The sequence below is a fragment of the Microtus pennsylvanicus genome, chromosome 1 (assembly GCF_037038515.1).
Source record: "Microtus pennsylvanicus isolate mMicPen1 chromosome 1, mMicPen1.hap1, whole genome shotgun sequence".
NCBI lineage: Eukaryota > Metazoa > Chordata > Mammalia > Rodentia > Cricetidae > Microtus > Microtus pennsylvanicus.
Genome location: NC_134579.1, coordinates 65,461,734 through 65,478,245, shown reverse-complemented (window position 1 = coordinate 65,478,245; position 16,512 = coordinate 65,461,734). Strand labels below are relative to the sequence as shown.

Genomic DNA, 16,512 nt, shown 5'->3' with positions numbered 1-16,512 from the left:
TGGTGAACACAGAGTCCCTGTGCTGCAATGGGAGAGTTGTCACTCTGGAGTGATCACCACCCTGGGGACAGCTGTCCCGGAGTCATGAAGCAAGAGAAAAGCTCTAGTATGTGAAGGCCCTGAGATGAGGGAGGGGGTGTCATTGTGGCTGATATGCAGAGGAAGACCAAAGGGAGAAGGAAGGCTGTGGATCCAGACCCAGGGAAGGGAGATGAGACGATGCTTCTCTTGCATTAGCTGTCCATCAAGAGACAATCGGGAACTGATCCTTGCCATGTTACAGCTCCATGAATACACACTGTATGACCTTCGCTAGATTCATTTATTTTCAGAAAGAGTTATTCTAAGAAGATACATTATCCTTCCGATAGCTGCCAGTCTTTTGACCCATTGCAACCCTTGCTCCATTCTTGGTTCACTAGGTACCACCAATGCTTCAGAAGCCAGGAAGAGAGACATCTTCTGGGGAAACTATTCTCCGTAGACTCCACTGAGGCAGATGGACTTTAATTTGTCACAAACTATTGGCAGCTTATCCCCCAACCAACTCCAGCTGACAGTTTTAAGAGTCAAATTGCTTTAACATCTCTGAAACGGGTCCATTTTATATTCATTTTGGCAACTGTTTAGATATTGCTCTTCTTCAAAGTTGTTCTTCATTGCTCTCAAACACAGGGTTGCTGTAGGACACCCCCTGCATGTCTGAGTAGGAGATTTGGTTTAGTGGGGGCCAGCTTGAGTCATTTGCCAAATTCCTCTGCCATATTCGATACTGGCTTTTAGATTGATAGCCGAAACATCTCTTGACTGCTAGCCACAATGCTCGGTTTTCAATAATGGTCTCCTGCAAGATAAAAGGTAAACAGTCTTGTGATTTAAGTTACCTAATTCCATAGATCATAATCAGACGCGCCTTCCGTGTTTGCTTACAAAAGTCTGGGACCTAAGCAAATCTTCAGAAGTTTTGTAGCCATATTCTCAAACTTTTCCACTTAAGGAACTCAGCTGGAAGAAGGAATTTTCAAAAACCTGAGCATTATGCTGGAAGCAACCTACCTCAAAGATAGTTCTTGGGAATATCACATCTATACTAAATTTAAAATTGTTCAAATTCTATATTTCACACCATACCACATCCAACTTCATGCTTTATAAAATGACATTTTATAAAGTTTTAGCATCTCATAGAACCAAGTGTGTGGAAAGATGTGTGATGTGTCTTTGATACACCTCAGTCAGGCATCGCTGGCTGTGGTGAGCACAGGCCAATGAGGGTTAAATAGAGGCCTCAGTCTTGGGATTGGAGAAATATTGGTTCATTCCATAACTGTCAGGTCATTACTACGGCCAGGCCATTAGTCTGAGATCTGTGTCTAATTCCCAGCAGTGAAGAGGAAAGTCTATTAGCCTAAACCGGTTGGGTTAGAAATAATAATCCCTTCCTTATAAATGCTGTAAGGATTATACAACTCTTCTTGCAATGCAGGGCAGGGTAGGGCAGGGCAGGGCTATCACCCTTTACCACCACCCCCAACGACCTTTTTACTAATGGTTGTGCGCTGAGGCCCTGCTTAACTTGCCTTCACCTTCACTGAAATGTCTCTTTACTATTATAAAAGTGATATGTCTCAAAAAAAAAACATTTAGGACTAGAGAGATAGCTTAGCAATTAAGAGTGCTAGCTGCTGGCAGCTCTTATAGAGGACCAGAGTTCAGCTCCTAGCACCACATGGCCCATCACAGCCATATGTAGCTCCAGTTGCTGGGGACCTGAAGTCCTCTTCTGTCCTCCTTGGGTATGCACATGGTGCACAAACACACATTCGGGCAAACCACACACACACACACACATGCAAAAAATCCATTGCACTTTGAACTGCCGCTTCATTCCATGAGTTAGCATGAACCTTAAGTGAAACTAGTCATAAGGAAAATCACAGAAGAGGTTGGTTCACATGTGTGTGCTCAAATGTGTGTGCGTGAGCGTGTATGTGGGTGTGTTCCATTTTGTCATATATTGTCCAAAAGTTGAATGTCTTACATATTTTCATAAAAGAAAAGGAGAACAAAGTGACAAAATTGGAACTGATATTGATGTCCATCCAGGGTATCTCTTGTGTACTGAGGAACTATGGAAGATGCAGGCTTCCTAAAATCTGCCCTTCTCTGTTACTTTAGCCTTGTTGTCTATAGTAAAGATAGGAATCACAGCCTGCCAGAATCTTTTCCTGGGAACACTGGTAGGCCTCTTAGAAGGAATTAATACCCAGAGAGCCATCATCAGCATCTGGCCCACCTGTTAGTCGGCTTTCCCATAACAGGAGCACTGCAGCCTTCCTGGAGCTGGGCGAAGGCGGGGGCACTGGTACCAACTCCAAGTTTTAAAATATAACAGGTGCAAGGAACCTAAGCATTTCTTCAGACAGCTTAAACGAGAGATGAGATGGTGACATCCTTGCTGTGTGGAACTTTTCTCCTTCTAGTGTGCTTCCTATACTCTCTTGCCACTCTCCCATGAACAACTGAAGCATTCATTGCTGCGTGATCTGCCTTATGAGTCTGCCTTATAAACTATATGCATGGCTAGAAGCAAAAACAAAGCTTTGATGCAAATCCATTTCTTTAAAAAGAATTCTCTGTACACTTTCCCAACGGACTACCCAGTTCTTAAGTACATGCACATGCATGCAGAGTAATAAAAAAAAAAAGATGGGCATTGTTAAAGCCATTCATATCAGTTCTCATGCTTCTGAGCAGACAGGAAGTGAGATTCAAATAGTAAGATCTCACTTGAACTCATTTGTTCCGGGCTACTCTAAGATGAGCGTTAGAGTCAGACCTCAGCAAACCAGACAACACTTCAAATGCTGCAAAGGAAGCATGACACAAGCTGGCTCCTGTTGAAGTTAGGTGGATTTGGGAACTAACCAGGCTAGCTAAAATATAAAGCAATTTTATTTTTATTTATTATAAGGGGAAAACCTCATGAAACAGGAACGAGAAGACCAAGCTCAGCTGTGCTTCAAGGGAACCACACAGAGAGAGCGCACCTGGGCGGCTAGCTGCCATTTTTCTCCAGGTCCCATAAAACCACACCCTAACTTGGTCCCACCTCTTAAAGATAATTGGTTGACAATGATTCCCCATCAGGCTCCCAAAATGCATTTGGCTCGGTTCACCCAGCATTTCTTTACTCTTTCTGGCATACATATAGAATCTCCTAAAGGAAAGACATCTTGCTGAGTCTTTACCTACTCTCTTAGGTTCATTCACCACATGAGGCAGGAAAACATAGCATCTATCATTTCCAACTGTGATAGTCCTCTATTGAAGACTCAATAATTCTACTCAGTCTCTAAGTACCTGCTGACTGGAGAGAAAGGGCTTGGTGAACAACGGGATGTCATAGGGAAGGGTCTAAGATGTTTAATTTTTCAATTTAGAAGTTGTTGGCAGCCCATAGTAAACATGCATGTGTGTAGCTTCATCTCTCACTCATGAAAACCAAAGAAGATGCCTCACTCTAATGAGACTCAGTTACCCATCCCAACTGCTGGGCATAAACAAGGTCATTGCTAACATTCAATTTAAATGCCTCTTACACAGTCCCTACTAGAATTTTAAATGCAATGATTGCAGTATTAAATGCAATAGCTACTAACACAAGTGATTGCCTGTGGAGCTTAATAGCAAGAGAAGTCATCAACACAGAAATAGCATGTCTGCTTACTGCCAAAGGATTGTGAGTCCTATCCCTCTGCTATCTTTCTCCTGGTAAAATACCCTGGGATGTGTCACAGGGGTCAATGAACTGTTGCGGAAAGAACAAATGTATAAAAGCATGATTGAAGGAGTGATAAAAACAAAGTAAAGAATGTTGTGTCACCAGAGATGAAGATGGCTTGTGGCTTACGGTGGTTTTTGCTGTGGTTGTTATTGTATTTGCTTTTGTATGTGTTTGGTGGGCCTTGTTTTGTTAAAAAAGAGTGGGGCCCCTTGTTTATCCCTGCTGCCTGACTAGCTTAGCCCCCAAAATAACCACATAGAAACTGTATTAATTAGAACACTGCTTGGCCCATTAGCTCTAGTTTCTTAGTGGCTAATTCTTACATCTCAGTGTAACCCATTTCTATTAATCTGTGTATTGCCATATGACTGTGGCTTACTGGCAAGATTCTAACCAGCATCCGTCTCAGGCAGAAGATCCATGGCATCTCTCTCTCTCTCTCTGCCCTTCTTCCCAGCATTCAGTTCTATCTTCTTCATTTACCTAAGTTCTGCCCTATCAGGCCCAAAGCAGTTTCTCTTTATTCATTAACCAATGAAAGCAACACATGAACAGAAGACCCTCCTACACCATTGTTTCTTTTTTACTTTTGCTTGGTTTATTTAGGTTTGAACTTTTGAGATTGAATCTCCTCTTATAACCCAGGCTAGCCTCAAACTCTAGATCATGCTACCTAAGTTTCCCGAGTTCTAGGATCACAGACAGGCAGCATCATTATGCCCAGATAGGTTTATGTCTACTGAACACTTACTATGTGCTTTTCACCGCTCACATTTCAGTCCGTATGTATATAAGTTAAGGTGTAATTACTCGTAGCATTTTATAGAGAAGGAACCAAACTGAATGAAACAGAATAATTTGCTCAAAATCAAGCATCGGTGAAGAGCTGAAGCTAGGATTCACACCAGAATGATTGCCTGAGCCTGGACACTTAAATGAAAATATAACTGGAGAAGGGCTTCCTGCTAGGACACTATGACAAACTTGGACACTTGAATACTATTGCTCTTTCTTGTCCACCCAACCTGAAGAGGAAAAAAAAAAGACAAGCAACCAGTCTAAGCCAACCTGTCTGAGCATGGATTCCATTACCCAGAATGCCTTTTTACTCAGAATAACAATGAGAAAGTCCTAACTAATGAAGAAGTCTGCTGATGTACTGTAGGGAAATTTGTGTTTCCTAGTAATACATTCATAACTGAGGAAATAAAAACTTATGAGTACTTTCTTCCTACCCATAAATGGGTGTGTCTCACAACTGAGCTGGAGGCCTGAGTAAGAAGCCATGAAAGAACACATTGAAGGCTGATGGTTCTGAAAAGTGCAGACCTCTGGCATGTGAGAGTCCTGAAGAGTCCACCTCAAGGCTGGTCCCTGAATCAGTAAATGCCTTTGCTGTTTAAACTGCACTTAGTGAGCTTTGTTAACTGCCTGGAAGACCCAGGGATCAGGAAAGATTCATGAAGAGGGCCATCCCTTGATTGTACCGTCGAGAATGGAACAGAGTGTCAGCATGCAGATAGGGAGAAACATGTTCCAAATAAAGAGAGCAGTCAGCCAGGCATGTGCATGAGCGTGTCCTTTAAATCAGTGTTTCCCAACCTGTGGGTTTTGAACCCTTTGAGGTCACATATCAGATACTTATATTATGATTCATAACCGTAGCAAAATTACAGTTATGAAGTAGCAACAAAATAATTTTACATGGTGGGTTTACCATAACATGAGGAACCATATTAAAGAGCCACAGTATTAGGAAGGTTGAGGACCACTGCTTTGAATGACGGGGAACCCCCTTCTGCAATTCAATCTGAGGACACTGACATTAGTCTGACTGTTTTGGAGAATGTATAGCTTGGCATAATTCTGTCAAAGTGTGCTGCCCAAACCCATCACGGTAGAATCCTCTGGCAACCTGTTGGATGAACAGGGTCTCTCACCTCCTAAGCCAGACCCCATGAAGGGAGAGCTTGATAATCGGCACTTCCATTTTATCATTTTAACAAGCCTGCCTGATGAGTGTGGTGCCCGTTCTGCCTTGGCATAACCGGATTTAGCGTCTAGAGAGAGGCTTCAGTGCCCTGATGCAGGGCTCTGTTCTTCTCCTGTCCACTGTGTCAGTCTTTGCTCTACAAGTAATAGAATGTTCTCAGAGATTCTGTCCTAGCAGCCCTAGCTGGGACGTCAGGTTGTAAGGAAGTCACGCCCATACTGACTACCCAGTTCTACAATTCCAAGCAAAAATGGCGACAGAACCCAACATTTCTCCACGGATGGCTTCATTAGGTACTATCTTCCAATGCCAGGCTTTGAAGAAAGTGGATTACGTCTAATGTCACTGAGAGAAGAGAGGGTGAAACAGTCAGAGGTAAAAATGGGCACAAGCTCATTTCACTAAGGAAACGGAGCATACGGGAACTGTAGAAAGAAATCTGGAAGAGCTCTCTGTGAGACTCATTTCCCATGACAGGTCAAAACAATACAAATGGTTAAATGCAAGAAACTGGATACAAAAGGGCACATGCCTCTGAAGCAAAATGTTGTGCGCCTGAAATTCCAACACTCCGTAGGTAAAGGCAGAATGACTGTGAGTTCAAAGCCAACCTCGGTTACATTGTAAGACTCTGTCTTTAAAAAACAAACCAAAAAAAGGAGTTGTGGGAGTGGCTTAGGGGTAGAGTCCTTACCTAGCCCGTACAAGTCCTTACCCTGGGTCCAATCTTCAGCACCAAAGACAAAAAAAAAAAAAAAAAAAAAAAAAGCTGTGTACAAAATGATTTAGTCACCTAAAATGTCCCAAATAGGAAAGTCTAGAGAGATGGACAGTGTGTTTGTGGTTGTCAAGGAAGAGGGGTTGCTAAAGGGTGGCGCGCTTTCCTTTGAGAGGATGAAAGGCTTCTGGAAGTAGGTAGTGTTAATGACTGGACACTCAGCTACTCTCCTGAAAACATTTAACTGTTCACTTTAAAATGGTGAGGTTTTTAATGCACAAATCATATCTCAATTTTAAATGTAAATTCTGTTTGTGCCAGTATTGGGGAATTTTAAGAATGAACGGAAGCTTTAAGATCATGATTGTGTCCTCCCTACCACACTTTGCAGATGAAGAAGGCAAAATGTTTGTTTTTCTATCAGAGAATGCAACTACACACTGTGCCGTGCCTTTGCTCATAGAGTAAAGGAAGGACCACCACAGTGCCGGACTTTGCACATTAACGTCGCTCCATTCTCAAGCTCCTAATGAACTGGTTCCCACTCACACACACCGCAGAAACCCCGGGGGCACTTACCTCCACAACAAGGGACACAACAAAGTTGGAGCTGATCATGACAAGAATGTAGACTCTCCACAGGACAGGAGTGCAGAGCAGCTGGCAGAAGATGACGAAGGACAGTTAGTTTCAGAACACATACGCTAGAAAAGTGTCCATGTTCTCACTGGGAATTTGTATATAGATCACAGTGGAAACATAAACACACACACACACACACACACAGAAGCAGAGTTTGGGGGTTAAGAGCAATTGTGTTTCTTCAGTGGCCCAATGGTTCAGTTCCCAACACCCACATCATCAAGCAGCTCACAACACCTGTAACCCAAGCTCCAGGTGAACCGACACCTGCTTCTGGCCTCCGTGACAGCTTCATGTACTTAAATAAAGTCACGCACTGACATACATACAAATTAAATAAATCTAGAATATAAATGGCGTGTGTATATAGTACCTATTGCAAGCATATACTTTTACATACACATATACATAAAAACCTGTAAGTGTGGAAGACTGATGTTCAAAACCATTTGAAGGTTGTGACTGGTTTTTTCTTTCTTTCTTTTCTTTCTCTCCTAGTCTCTCTCTTTTATCTAAAATTTCTACATTCTCTAATTTTGGTCACTTTGCAATGAAAACAAATAACAGTAAGTTCTCTTTATCCACTTGCTTTTGTTGTTTTGAAGAAGGAATGCAGGAATGTGACTTTATTCCCAGGCATCTCTGAGGATGCATGTGTGGAACCCCTGCTGTGGACAGTGTGGCCTTCTGTCCTGTAGTGCAATGTTTCTCTTCACTGAAGTCCTGCTTTAGAGTGCGGGGTTAGGGCTGCTCTCTCAAGGCTGTGTCAATAGCTTCACAGCCCATGTCCTTACAAGGGTACTTGCCCAAGGACCACAGGGCTAAAATCAAGTTCTGCACATTTCCTCTGCCTTCTTCCAAGCCCTCTTCAAACACAATTCATGATACTTAAGTGTGGATGGATGGATGTTTGGATGGATGGATGTTTGGATGGATGGGTGGGAGGGTGGGTGGGTGGGTGGATAGATGGGTGGGTAGATGAATGGATGGAAGGATGGATGGATATTTGGATGGGTGGATAGATGATGTTTGGATGGATAGACGGAGGGTAGGTAGGTGGGTGGGTGGAAGGATGGGTGTGTGGGTGGGTGGGTGGATAGATGTTTGGATGGATCAGTGGGAGGGTGGGTGGGTGGGTGGGTGGCTAGGTGGAAGGGTGGGTGTGTGGGAGGGTGGGTGGATGGATGAATAAATGTTTGAATGGATGGGTGGGAGGATGGGTGGGTGGGTGGGTAGATGGGTGTGTGGGTGGAAGGAGTGTGGGTGGATGGATGGATGGATAAATGGGGTGAGTGGATTAGCCAAGTATACACTGCTGTGTATTACATGCCATGTACAATGTCTCATATGCTGATGGGAGTAAAAGCTAATGCAATCTTAGGGAGAATAATGTTTTCAAAATTATTATTTGAAATCCACTTCTAGGAATTTACTCCTGACATATTCTTGTACATGACTAAAAAGATATGTACATGGTTCTTTTGCTGTCTTTGTAAGGTACCAGCATAGAAACAGTTACATCTTAATTAATACGGGACTGCACATAAGGATGCACAATCTATACCATGAAATATAATGCGCATACCTATGTAACAAAATATTGTGCTATTACTAAAAGTAACAGAGAAGGCTTATGAGCTAGTATGACACAATTACCTAAATACACGGTTACATGAAAACAATAAGGCACGGGGCTGTGTGTGTGGTTGTAGCAGCTGTGGAAATATTCCCCCCAGCTCTCCTGCTGATGGGAAGATAAATACACACAGCTATGAAAATGTTCCACTCAGAGCTCCCGCTGTTGGGAAGATAAATATTGGCAGCCCCAAACCCCATACTCCAAATCTACTACAATTTTGATTCCATTGCTGTCCTTCCCATGGGCTAGTAAGACCTGTCAAAGAGGAGAGCATGGGTTCTCATGAGACTCACTCCTGCAAGATGCCGGCCATTCCCGATGGACAATCTTGACTTAATCCTTCAGTCGCTATGGACCGAAACTCTTCTCTGGAGCCCTCTTGCTTCCCCTCCCTCTCCACTTCATGGCTTTGACCTTCAAGGTTGTGTGACACCTCTCTTTACCTTCCCTGCCTGCTACCTTTTCCTCCACAGATACCTTCTACAGTGAATTTCTTGCATGACACATTCCAATTTGATATCAACATCTCAGAATACTGACAAATGAGTTTGTTTGTTACCATTGTGTAAAAATGTGGGAGAAGATTCGCATACGTAAGAAATACATGTACTTCTCTGCAGATGTAGAAAATAAAGTGTGAAAATATGAAAAAAAAAACCTGATACCATATGTTGCCTTCAGACAGAAGCTAGGTTAGAAAGGATGTTTTACTGTATTTACATTTAAATAAAATTTAAACCATGTGAATGTATTTCTTGCTTTAAAAAAAAATATGGGTTGTGAAGCAACATGATTCAATTCATAAAAACTTCATAAATTTGAAGCAAAACCCAATTACAATACATAAATTTTAAAAGATGGAAGGATAGCATAAAATGTCATAATTTTCCTTGCCTGACTATTCCACATTTTTGAGACTAGACCCATATTTATGTGATAAGAGGGCTTGCTTTTAAACTGAACAATGTCTCTTTTCAGTATCTTTTGTAACACCACTGTAAGGGGTTCCACACAAGCCCTTCCCAAACAAAAACATCCCCTCCTTTATCATTGCAGAGGGCCAGCCTATCTGTAACAGGTTTATATGTGCTTTTCCTAGCGTGAGTAGGTAAGAATATGGTATCTTGTAGGATTTCAAAGTTGTCTCAGTTACATTTTTTTTAATGTAAGAGAGCGCTTGAAATAGAGGAGCAAGTTTCTTTGAAAAACACCTTTTCAGATATAACTACTAACATAGAGAAAAACATGATTTGAGAATTGAGTACAAATTTGAGAATGAACCTAAAGATGGTTGCTGGCAAAATCTTTTTAACTGGTATTTGAAATGGAAAATATATATGTAGATTTTTTTTACCAGTCTTTCAGGGGTTTTGTTTTCAATGAAAGGTGGCACAGATTCTTTAGAAGGCTGTCTTAAGTCTTCGAATCAACACTTGATGAAATTTTATTTCCTTATTAGCTTAAATTAAAACTAGATACAGTTGATCATTATTTTAAAACTCTGCCAGTTCCAGAGTACATAGCCGGTGCCGGTAGCCCATGTCAGTTCCAACAGTGACCCGCTTTCAAAAGCCGGTGACAAAAATACACGACACCGTAATTCCAGAGAAGACACTTACGTCCAAACGCCTATGCAAGTCTGGAATATCCGCAAATAGAATGAAAAGACATAGGCCCATCTGTAAAATCAGCACAAGGACAAATATATCTGAGGAAACAAGAACACAAGCTATCATTTTGAGAAGTTGCTGTTTGAAGCATTACGTCTGTTGACTGATAGGTTCTAGGTTAATGCTGAATGCATTTACTTGACTTCTGCATCCAAATACAGCATCACGAAGGAAAGCACTCATTTCTATGCAGTGGGTCTCACCGCCATAATTTCTATGCATGTCCTTGATGGGGGATCTTTTTTATATGTATGTTATGTCCCAATTAGTACAGGTACTAAATATATAGAGACTAGCAATGATAAAATGCCCTTTCGATGAGTGCTTTAAAGACATTCAAGTAGCTGCCTTAAATACAAGTCATCTGCCTCAAATCCATTTCTGAAAAACCAGGAATGCCATAAATACATGAAATTTTAAATTGTGATTATATAAAGGTGAACATTCAACTGCTTCTTCATTCCAATGAGGGAAGAGGTAGAATCATTTTCTTGGTACAGTTTTGTAGGAGGGTATGGATCCTTCAACTTGTGCTCCCGAATTGTAACAATTAGTACCAATTATATAAATATATGTCTCCAAAACTAACTTGGGCACACACTTCTCCTCAACAACCTCTCTGCCCCAAACAACTCCAGCTAAGAGGGTTTGAAATGCTGTGTGATGAGGCAGGTTCCCCAGGTCGGACCTACTCCCGTTCTGCTTCCACATGATGCTGTTCCCGTTGAGGGCTGTGACCCTTCTCATGTCCCCAGGAGGAATCCCAACAGACAACGACAAGTAAAGACTAGTCTTTACATTGGTCTTCCCAACTTAGACTTATCCCAAGAGAAATCACTAAAGACAACTTCCGGTGGAGCACTGGGCTGAGAAGAGAAAGCTGTCCTTTGATGGAGAGAGGCAGGGGAATGAGGTCGCTGCATTTTTCGGAGGTCTGGACTGGAACTCTAGCTGAGACTCAGCTGGGTCGTTGATTCATGAGTGACCTGAGCATGCCTGTGCTAATGATCAGGGATGGTCGAACCAACAATCCCCCTGTTTCCACGCAGTGTTACTCACAGTTTGTATAGGTGGGCTGCCTGAACGGTTTGCCCTTAGAGAACACAAGGGCCACGATGATACAGTTGATTGTTCCCAGAAACCATATAGTAGTATTCTCAAAACTAGCAAAGGTGCTGTTACTTCTGGTTTTCTCGGGAACATGTGGAGACGTGGTTATAGCTAAGATGCTCTCATTTCTCGTTGGGCAGGCACTACAAAGGAAACCAAAAGAGCCAATGGAATCCTCAAAACATATTTGCATCTGTGGGTCACCATGCAAGCAGATAGCCAGTATTTCATAGTTGTCTCCATTGTGGAAAAGAAGATACAAAAATAAAGGAAAAATAAAGACAGACAGGTGCATAATTTTGTATGTTTGAATAGGGAAATTGATACATAGGCAGGTTCAACTGTCTACTTGTTCAGTAAGCTGTGCATCCATCACATATGTTAAGGATATGGGGGTAGGGGAAGATGAGTAAATTGTGAGTCTTCCCTTAGTAATACATAAGGTGACACATACTAATCATTGAACAGGGGCAGTTTTGAAACAGCTCTGCCATATTGGACCGGACAGGGCAAGCAGGCAGCGCCATATATACCCTACCAATGCTGCAGCTTAGATTCTTAAGAAGTGCTTAGCATTTTAAGAAGCACTTCTGGTTAGAAAATAATTACAGATATGCAATAAACACAAATCCAGATTTAAAAAAAAAAGATCTCTACGTGGGTTACAGTGTTGGATAAATGTACGAGGCTTGGGAGAGATTTTGATCATTTCACCAGACATGGACTAAACTGGGCTCCTTAAACTGGGGCAAACAGGAAAGTTATATAATCCCTTGCCACCCTCATTATTAAACAATGCAGCCAAAGATGTGTGACAAAAAAGACAGATGGTTATTGAAAACTTTCCCAAAGGACTTAAAGGCACTAAAATCATGGTCCGATGAAGACCAGTTGCCTCCCTTCAGGCGGGCCAGATGATGTTTGACCGCAATCAAGCTTCAAGGAGCTGGATTCGTGGCCACGCTGATACCTGTGCAGCTCCATGAGGTACCACGGCTGTTTCTGCACGAGAACGAAGCCCACGATGTGCATAGCCAAACTGAGAAGGATGTTGAGGATAACTGAGAGCAGCAGAGGTGGGGAGATCAGCCGCCCTGCAGGCCTGAAAGGCACTAGCTTGGGATTGGCACCATTCAGATTCACTACAAAAGAAATCCAGAGTTTGCATGTGTGAGAGCAGGAAAGTGTTGCATTCTTTTTTCTCTCTCTCTTATGCTCTTTATATGCATGTCTGTAAAATAATAATTTTCCTTACTGTACAGATGGGAACTTGATATTTTCAGCAGGTTAATAACTTACATAAAAATAGCATTAGCAAATATAACAGTTCACATTTTTCATTTTTTGGCTTTCCCCTCCCCCACTCACATTGCCCATTTGATGGTCATCTTGACTTCTTTTTTAATTTTTATTGATTTATAAATAATATCATTCAAAATTTCTACTTCCTCCTCTCCTCCAATTTCCCTCCTGTTCCCCCACTCACCCTCACCCTCTAGTCCTAAGAGAGGGCAGGGTACCCTGCCCTGTGGGAAGTCCAAGGCCCTCCCCCCCTCCAGCCAGGTCTAAAAAGGTGTGCATCCAAACAGACTAGGATCCCAAAAAGCCAGTACATGCAGTAGGAAACAAATCCCAGTGCCATTATCATTGGCTTCTCAGTCAGTCCCCATTGTCAGCCACATTCAAAGAGTCCGGTTTGATCACATGCTCATTCAGTCCCGGTTCAGCTGGCTTTGGTGAGCTCCCATTAGATCAGGCACACTGTCTCAGTGGGTGGAAGTGTTGTATTCTTAATGGTAAGAGTGGTATGATTAATGCACCTGTCAAGCCTTGATCTGAGAAGCTTCTACTTGCAACAGATGGTGATTAACACGGACACCTATAACTGATCAAAGCAGAGAATACGAGACTATAGAGTGCTCAGTCCTAAACAGGACCTCTGTATCGCAACCCAGTCCCCCTATCAAAAATAATGCTAGCATTTTTGCCAAAGAGGAGCCAGAAAAACTGTGCAAGTGAGAGGTAGCAGATGGCTACAATGGGACAGGGACACAAATGGGTGATCACGTAGCCAACTAAAATCCACGTAAAAATCTGAGAGAGCTTCAAAAGGAATCCTAGACACAAAAGAACAGAGTTAAGCATGGTTTGGTAGTGGCATTTTCTTGGGTGGGCTCTGTTTGATAGAAGCAAGCAGAGGCATGGTTCCTTTAAGAGAGGTTTTCCTGATTCAGCGCTAGCAGAAAAAGCTAAGCTGTTTTGAAACTGCAGCTTTCTGGCCTGTGCTGCCTGTGCAACCTCTGGCTCTTTCAGGCTTTTGGGGTTTGTAACCAAAGTGCTACAGTTTGCTTGATGGCAACATAGAGCAGCTGTGTGCCTAAAAATGGGGCAATATATTTGGCTCTCAGAGGCAGCAAACAGCTCCACAATGCTGGACTGGGCGGGACAAGCAGTCAGTGCCAGATATGTCTTAGCAATGCCACAGCTTAGATTCTTAAGAAGCACTTAGCATTTTAAGAAGTGTGCTGGTCAGAAAATAATAACAGATATTCAATAAAGACAAATCCTGATAAAAAGAGGTCTCTAAATGGGTCACAGTGTTGGATAAATGTATGTAAGCTTGCTTGGAAGAGAAAAATAAAAAGAGTATAGAGAGTTATGAAGAGAAGTAAATGGTTTAAAAAACAAAGTCTTTAAAGAAATAGAATACAGACAGTCATGGATTAAAAGGGGCAAAAAATAAGCCATGTAAAGATGGAAAATACACAGAGAGTCTGGATTATATATATTACTGTGTTTTCTTTGAATTTTTTGACTGTGAAGGAGATAAGTAACCAAAATATATATCTTAAAGGTATCTTGATTTCAAAATATGGATCTAAGGATAAGTTGCTTTGGAAAAGAGATTCTTCTTTTGTTTCCACAGAAGATGAGAACCTGTGAAATTGCTTCTAGACTAATGTGGTTTGATGGACCAAGACCATCTGAAAGGTCACTTTGAACACCCCCAAAAATTACTTTGCTCAATAAAAAGCAGGAATCAGTTTGGAGAAGAACTATGCCCATATTCCCAAATATTGTTTATAAATATTTGTTTACATTTAAAGGGGGATATGATATAGAGATAAATACTTTGCATTAATATAGATCTTAGTTTATTGATACAAATTTAAGGTCAATTTTGTTACATATACATGTATTTCTGATTTGATTGAAGTATTGTGTTTGTACAGCTCATTTAAAAATGTAATGCATAATTAAGAAATACAGGTTAATGATAATCATCTATAATAGTCAGCCTTGTAGTCATGTTAGTTAGATTTTCCAGATATATAGATATATATTTCAAATAGATAATCTCCAAACCTTCAAAGACTACTGAATATGGCATGTAGAATGTTTTAAGAACTTAGGACTTTTCATAACAGTAAGACACATCTGCTCCTGGCAGCATCAGTTTATTTCAAGAGGAAGATTGGAATCAAAGAGGCTTCTTATGGAGCTGGTTAACCACTTGGGCAAGAAACTGCTGTTGCCTGGACTGCTTGATGAACTGTTCATGCAGAACACACAGAGAAATGACTGCTGAATTTGCCTAAAGGTGAGATGGTCCTTCAGGTTCCTGATTTATGAAAGAGTGTGCCACACATTCTGCAGGACACAGAATAAAGTGACTGACAAACTGCTAATAGAGGCAGAACTGTCTTTGAAGTTTCCTGCTTCATGGAAAAGTCTGCTTGATACTATGGGCCTGTAGGCTGAAGATGGATGACCCAATGGTACAGAAGAACTTTGGATGACTGTTCAGGCATCAGGAAGTCTCTGTCAATTCTAAAGTTTTGCTAGAGTTTAAGGATGACTCTGTCAAACATAAGCTAAGAAAACAGATCAGTGGCTACTCATTACAGAGATATGACATTGCAAATGCAATTTGAAAAGCTCAGTAATAAATTGATGACTATAACTTTCAACCAATAGCAAAACAAAACTATCAAACCTAGAAAAGGAGGTTAATTTTGTACCCAAAGTTACTACATACACAATAAGGCTCAGAACAAAATGAACTAAAAGAAATCACCACTGAAGAATCACACATATTGGCCGGGCGGTGGTGGCGCACACTTGGGAGGCAGAGGCAGGCAGATCTCTGTGAGTTCGAGACCAGCCTGGTCTACAAGAGCTAGTTCCAGGACAGGTTCCAAAACCACAGAGAAACCCTGTCTCAAAAAACCAAAACCAAAACCAAAAAAAAACAAAAATCACACACATTAAATTTTATATTCAAAGACTTTCTAATAGTTGTTGCAAATATTGTTAAAACCTAATTGAAGGGTCTGGAAAGATGGCTCGGTGGTTAAGAGCATTGCCTATCCCTGTCAAGTTCAATACCCACCAGCCACATGGTGGCTCACAACCACATGTAACTCTAGCTCCTGGGGATCAGATACCCTCTTCTGGCATCTGAAGGCACTGCACACACAAGGTGCACAGATATTTATGGGGGCAACAGCCATACACATAAGATAAAAACACATGAAAACATTGTTATTTAAAAGAGAACTGTTTTTTTTAAAAAAATGTGAACAAAAATAAGGAAAACAATAGTTAAATAAAATAGACTGTCAGCAAAACTAAAGAAATTATTAAGTCAAAAGACATGATGCCACAGGAAATACAATAAATGATGTTAAAAGAATCATTACAGGAGTAAGGAACTACTTCGATGTGTAAGAGAACTAGATGTTAAAATAAGATGGTGTGGGTTCAAATCCTTAGCACTCATATAAACAGCTGGGCATGGCTATGTATGCTGTAAATCTAGCACAGAGAGGCAGAGTCGAGCAGATCACAAGTAGGCCTAGTCAAAAAGTAAGCTTCGGGTTGCAGACCCTGTCTCAAGAGAGGAAAGAAGAGGGAATAGAGAAAGACTCCTGATTCTTCAAGTTGAGGACA

At 41.4% G+C, this 16,512-nt stretch overlaps 1 protein-coding gene across 4 annotated transcripts in view; it reads right to left on the bottom strand.

Annotated features, from left to right (window-relative positions):
• Positions 1 to 304: 304 nt before the first annotated feature.
• The window catches only part of Atp13a4 (ATPase 13A4), a 128,689-nt gene continuing 112,481 nt past the window's right edge, over positions 305 to 16,512 (bottom strand). For 3 of the 4 annotated variants that reach the window (XM_075967577.1, XM_075967568.1, XM_075967573.1), the window contains exons 26-30: positions 12,530 to 12,701; positions 11,509 to 11,702; positions 10,399 to 10,487; positions 7,078 to 7,158; positions 305 to 844 (exon numbers count right to left, since the gene is read on the bottom strand). In XM_075967577.1, coding sequence (XP_075823692.1) covers positions 644 to 844; positions 7,078 to 7,158; positions 10,399 to 10,487; positions 11,509 to 11,702; positions 12,530 to 12,701 — 737 coding nt within the window. In that variant the 3' untranslated portion in view covers positions 305 to 643. The remainder of the gene's footprint in view (positions 845 to 7,077; positions 7,159 to 10,398; positions 10,488 to 11,508; positions 11,703 to 12,529; positions 12,702 to 16,512) is intronic. The other variant, XR_012910086.1, reaches the window with a different exon arrangement.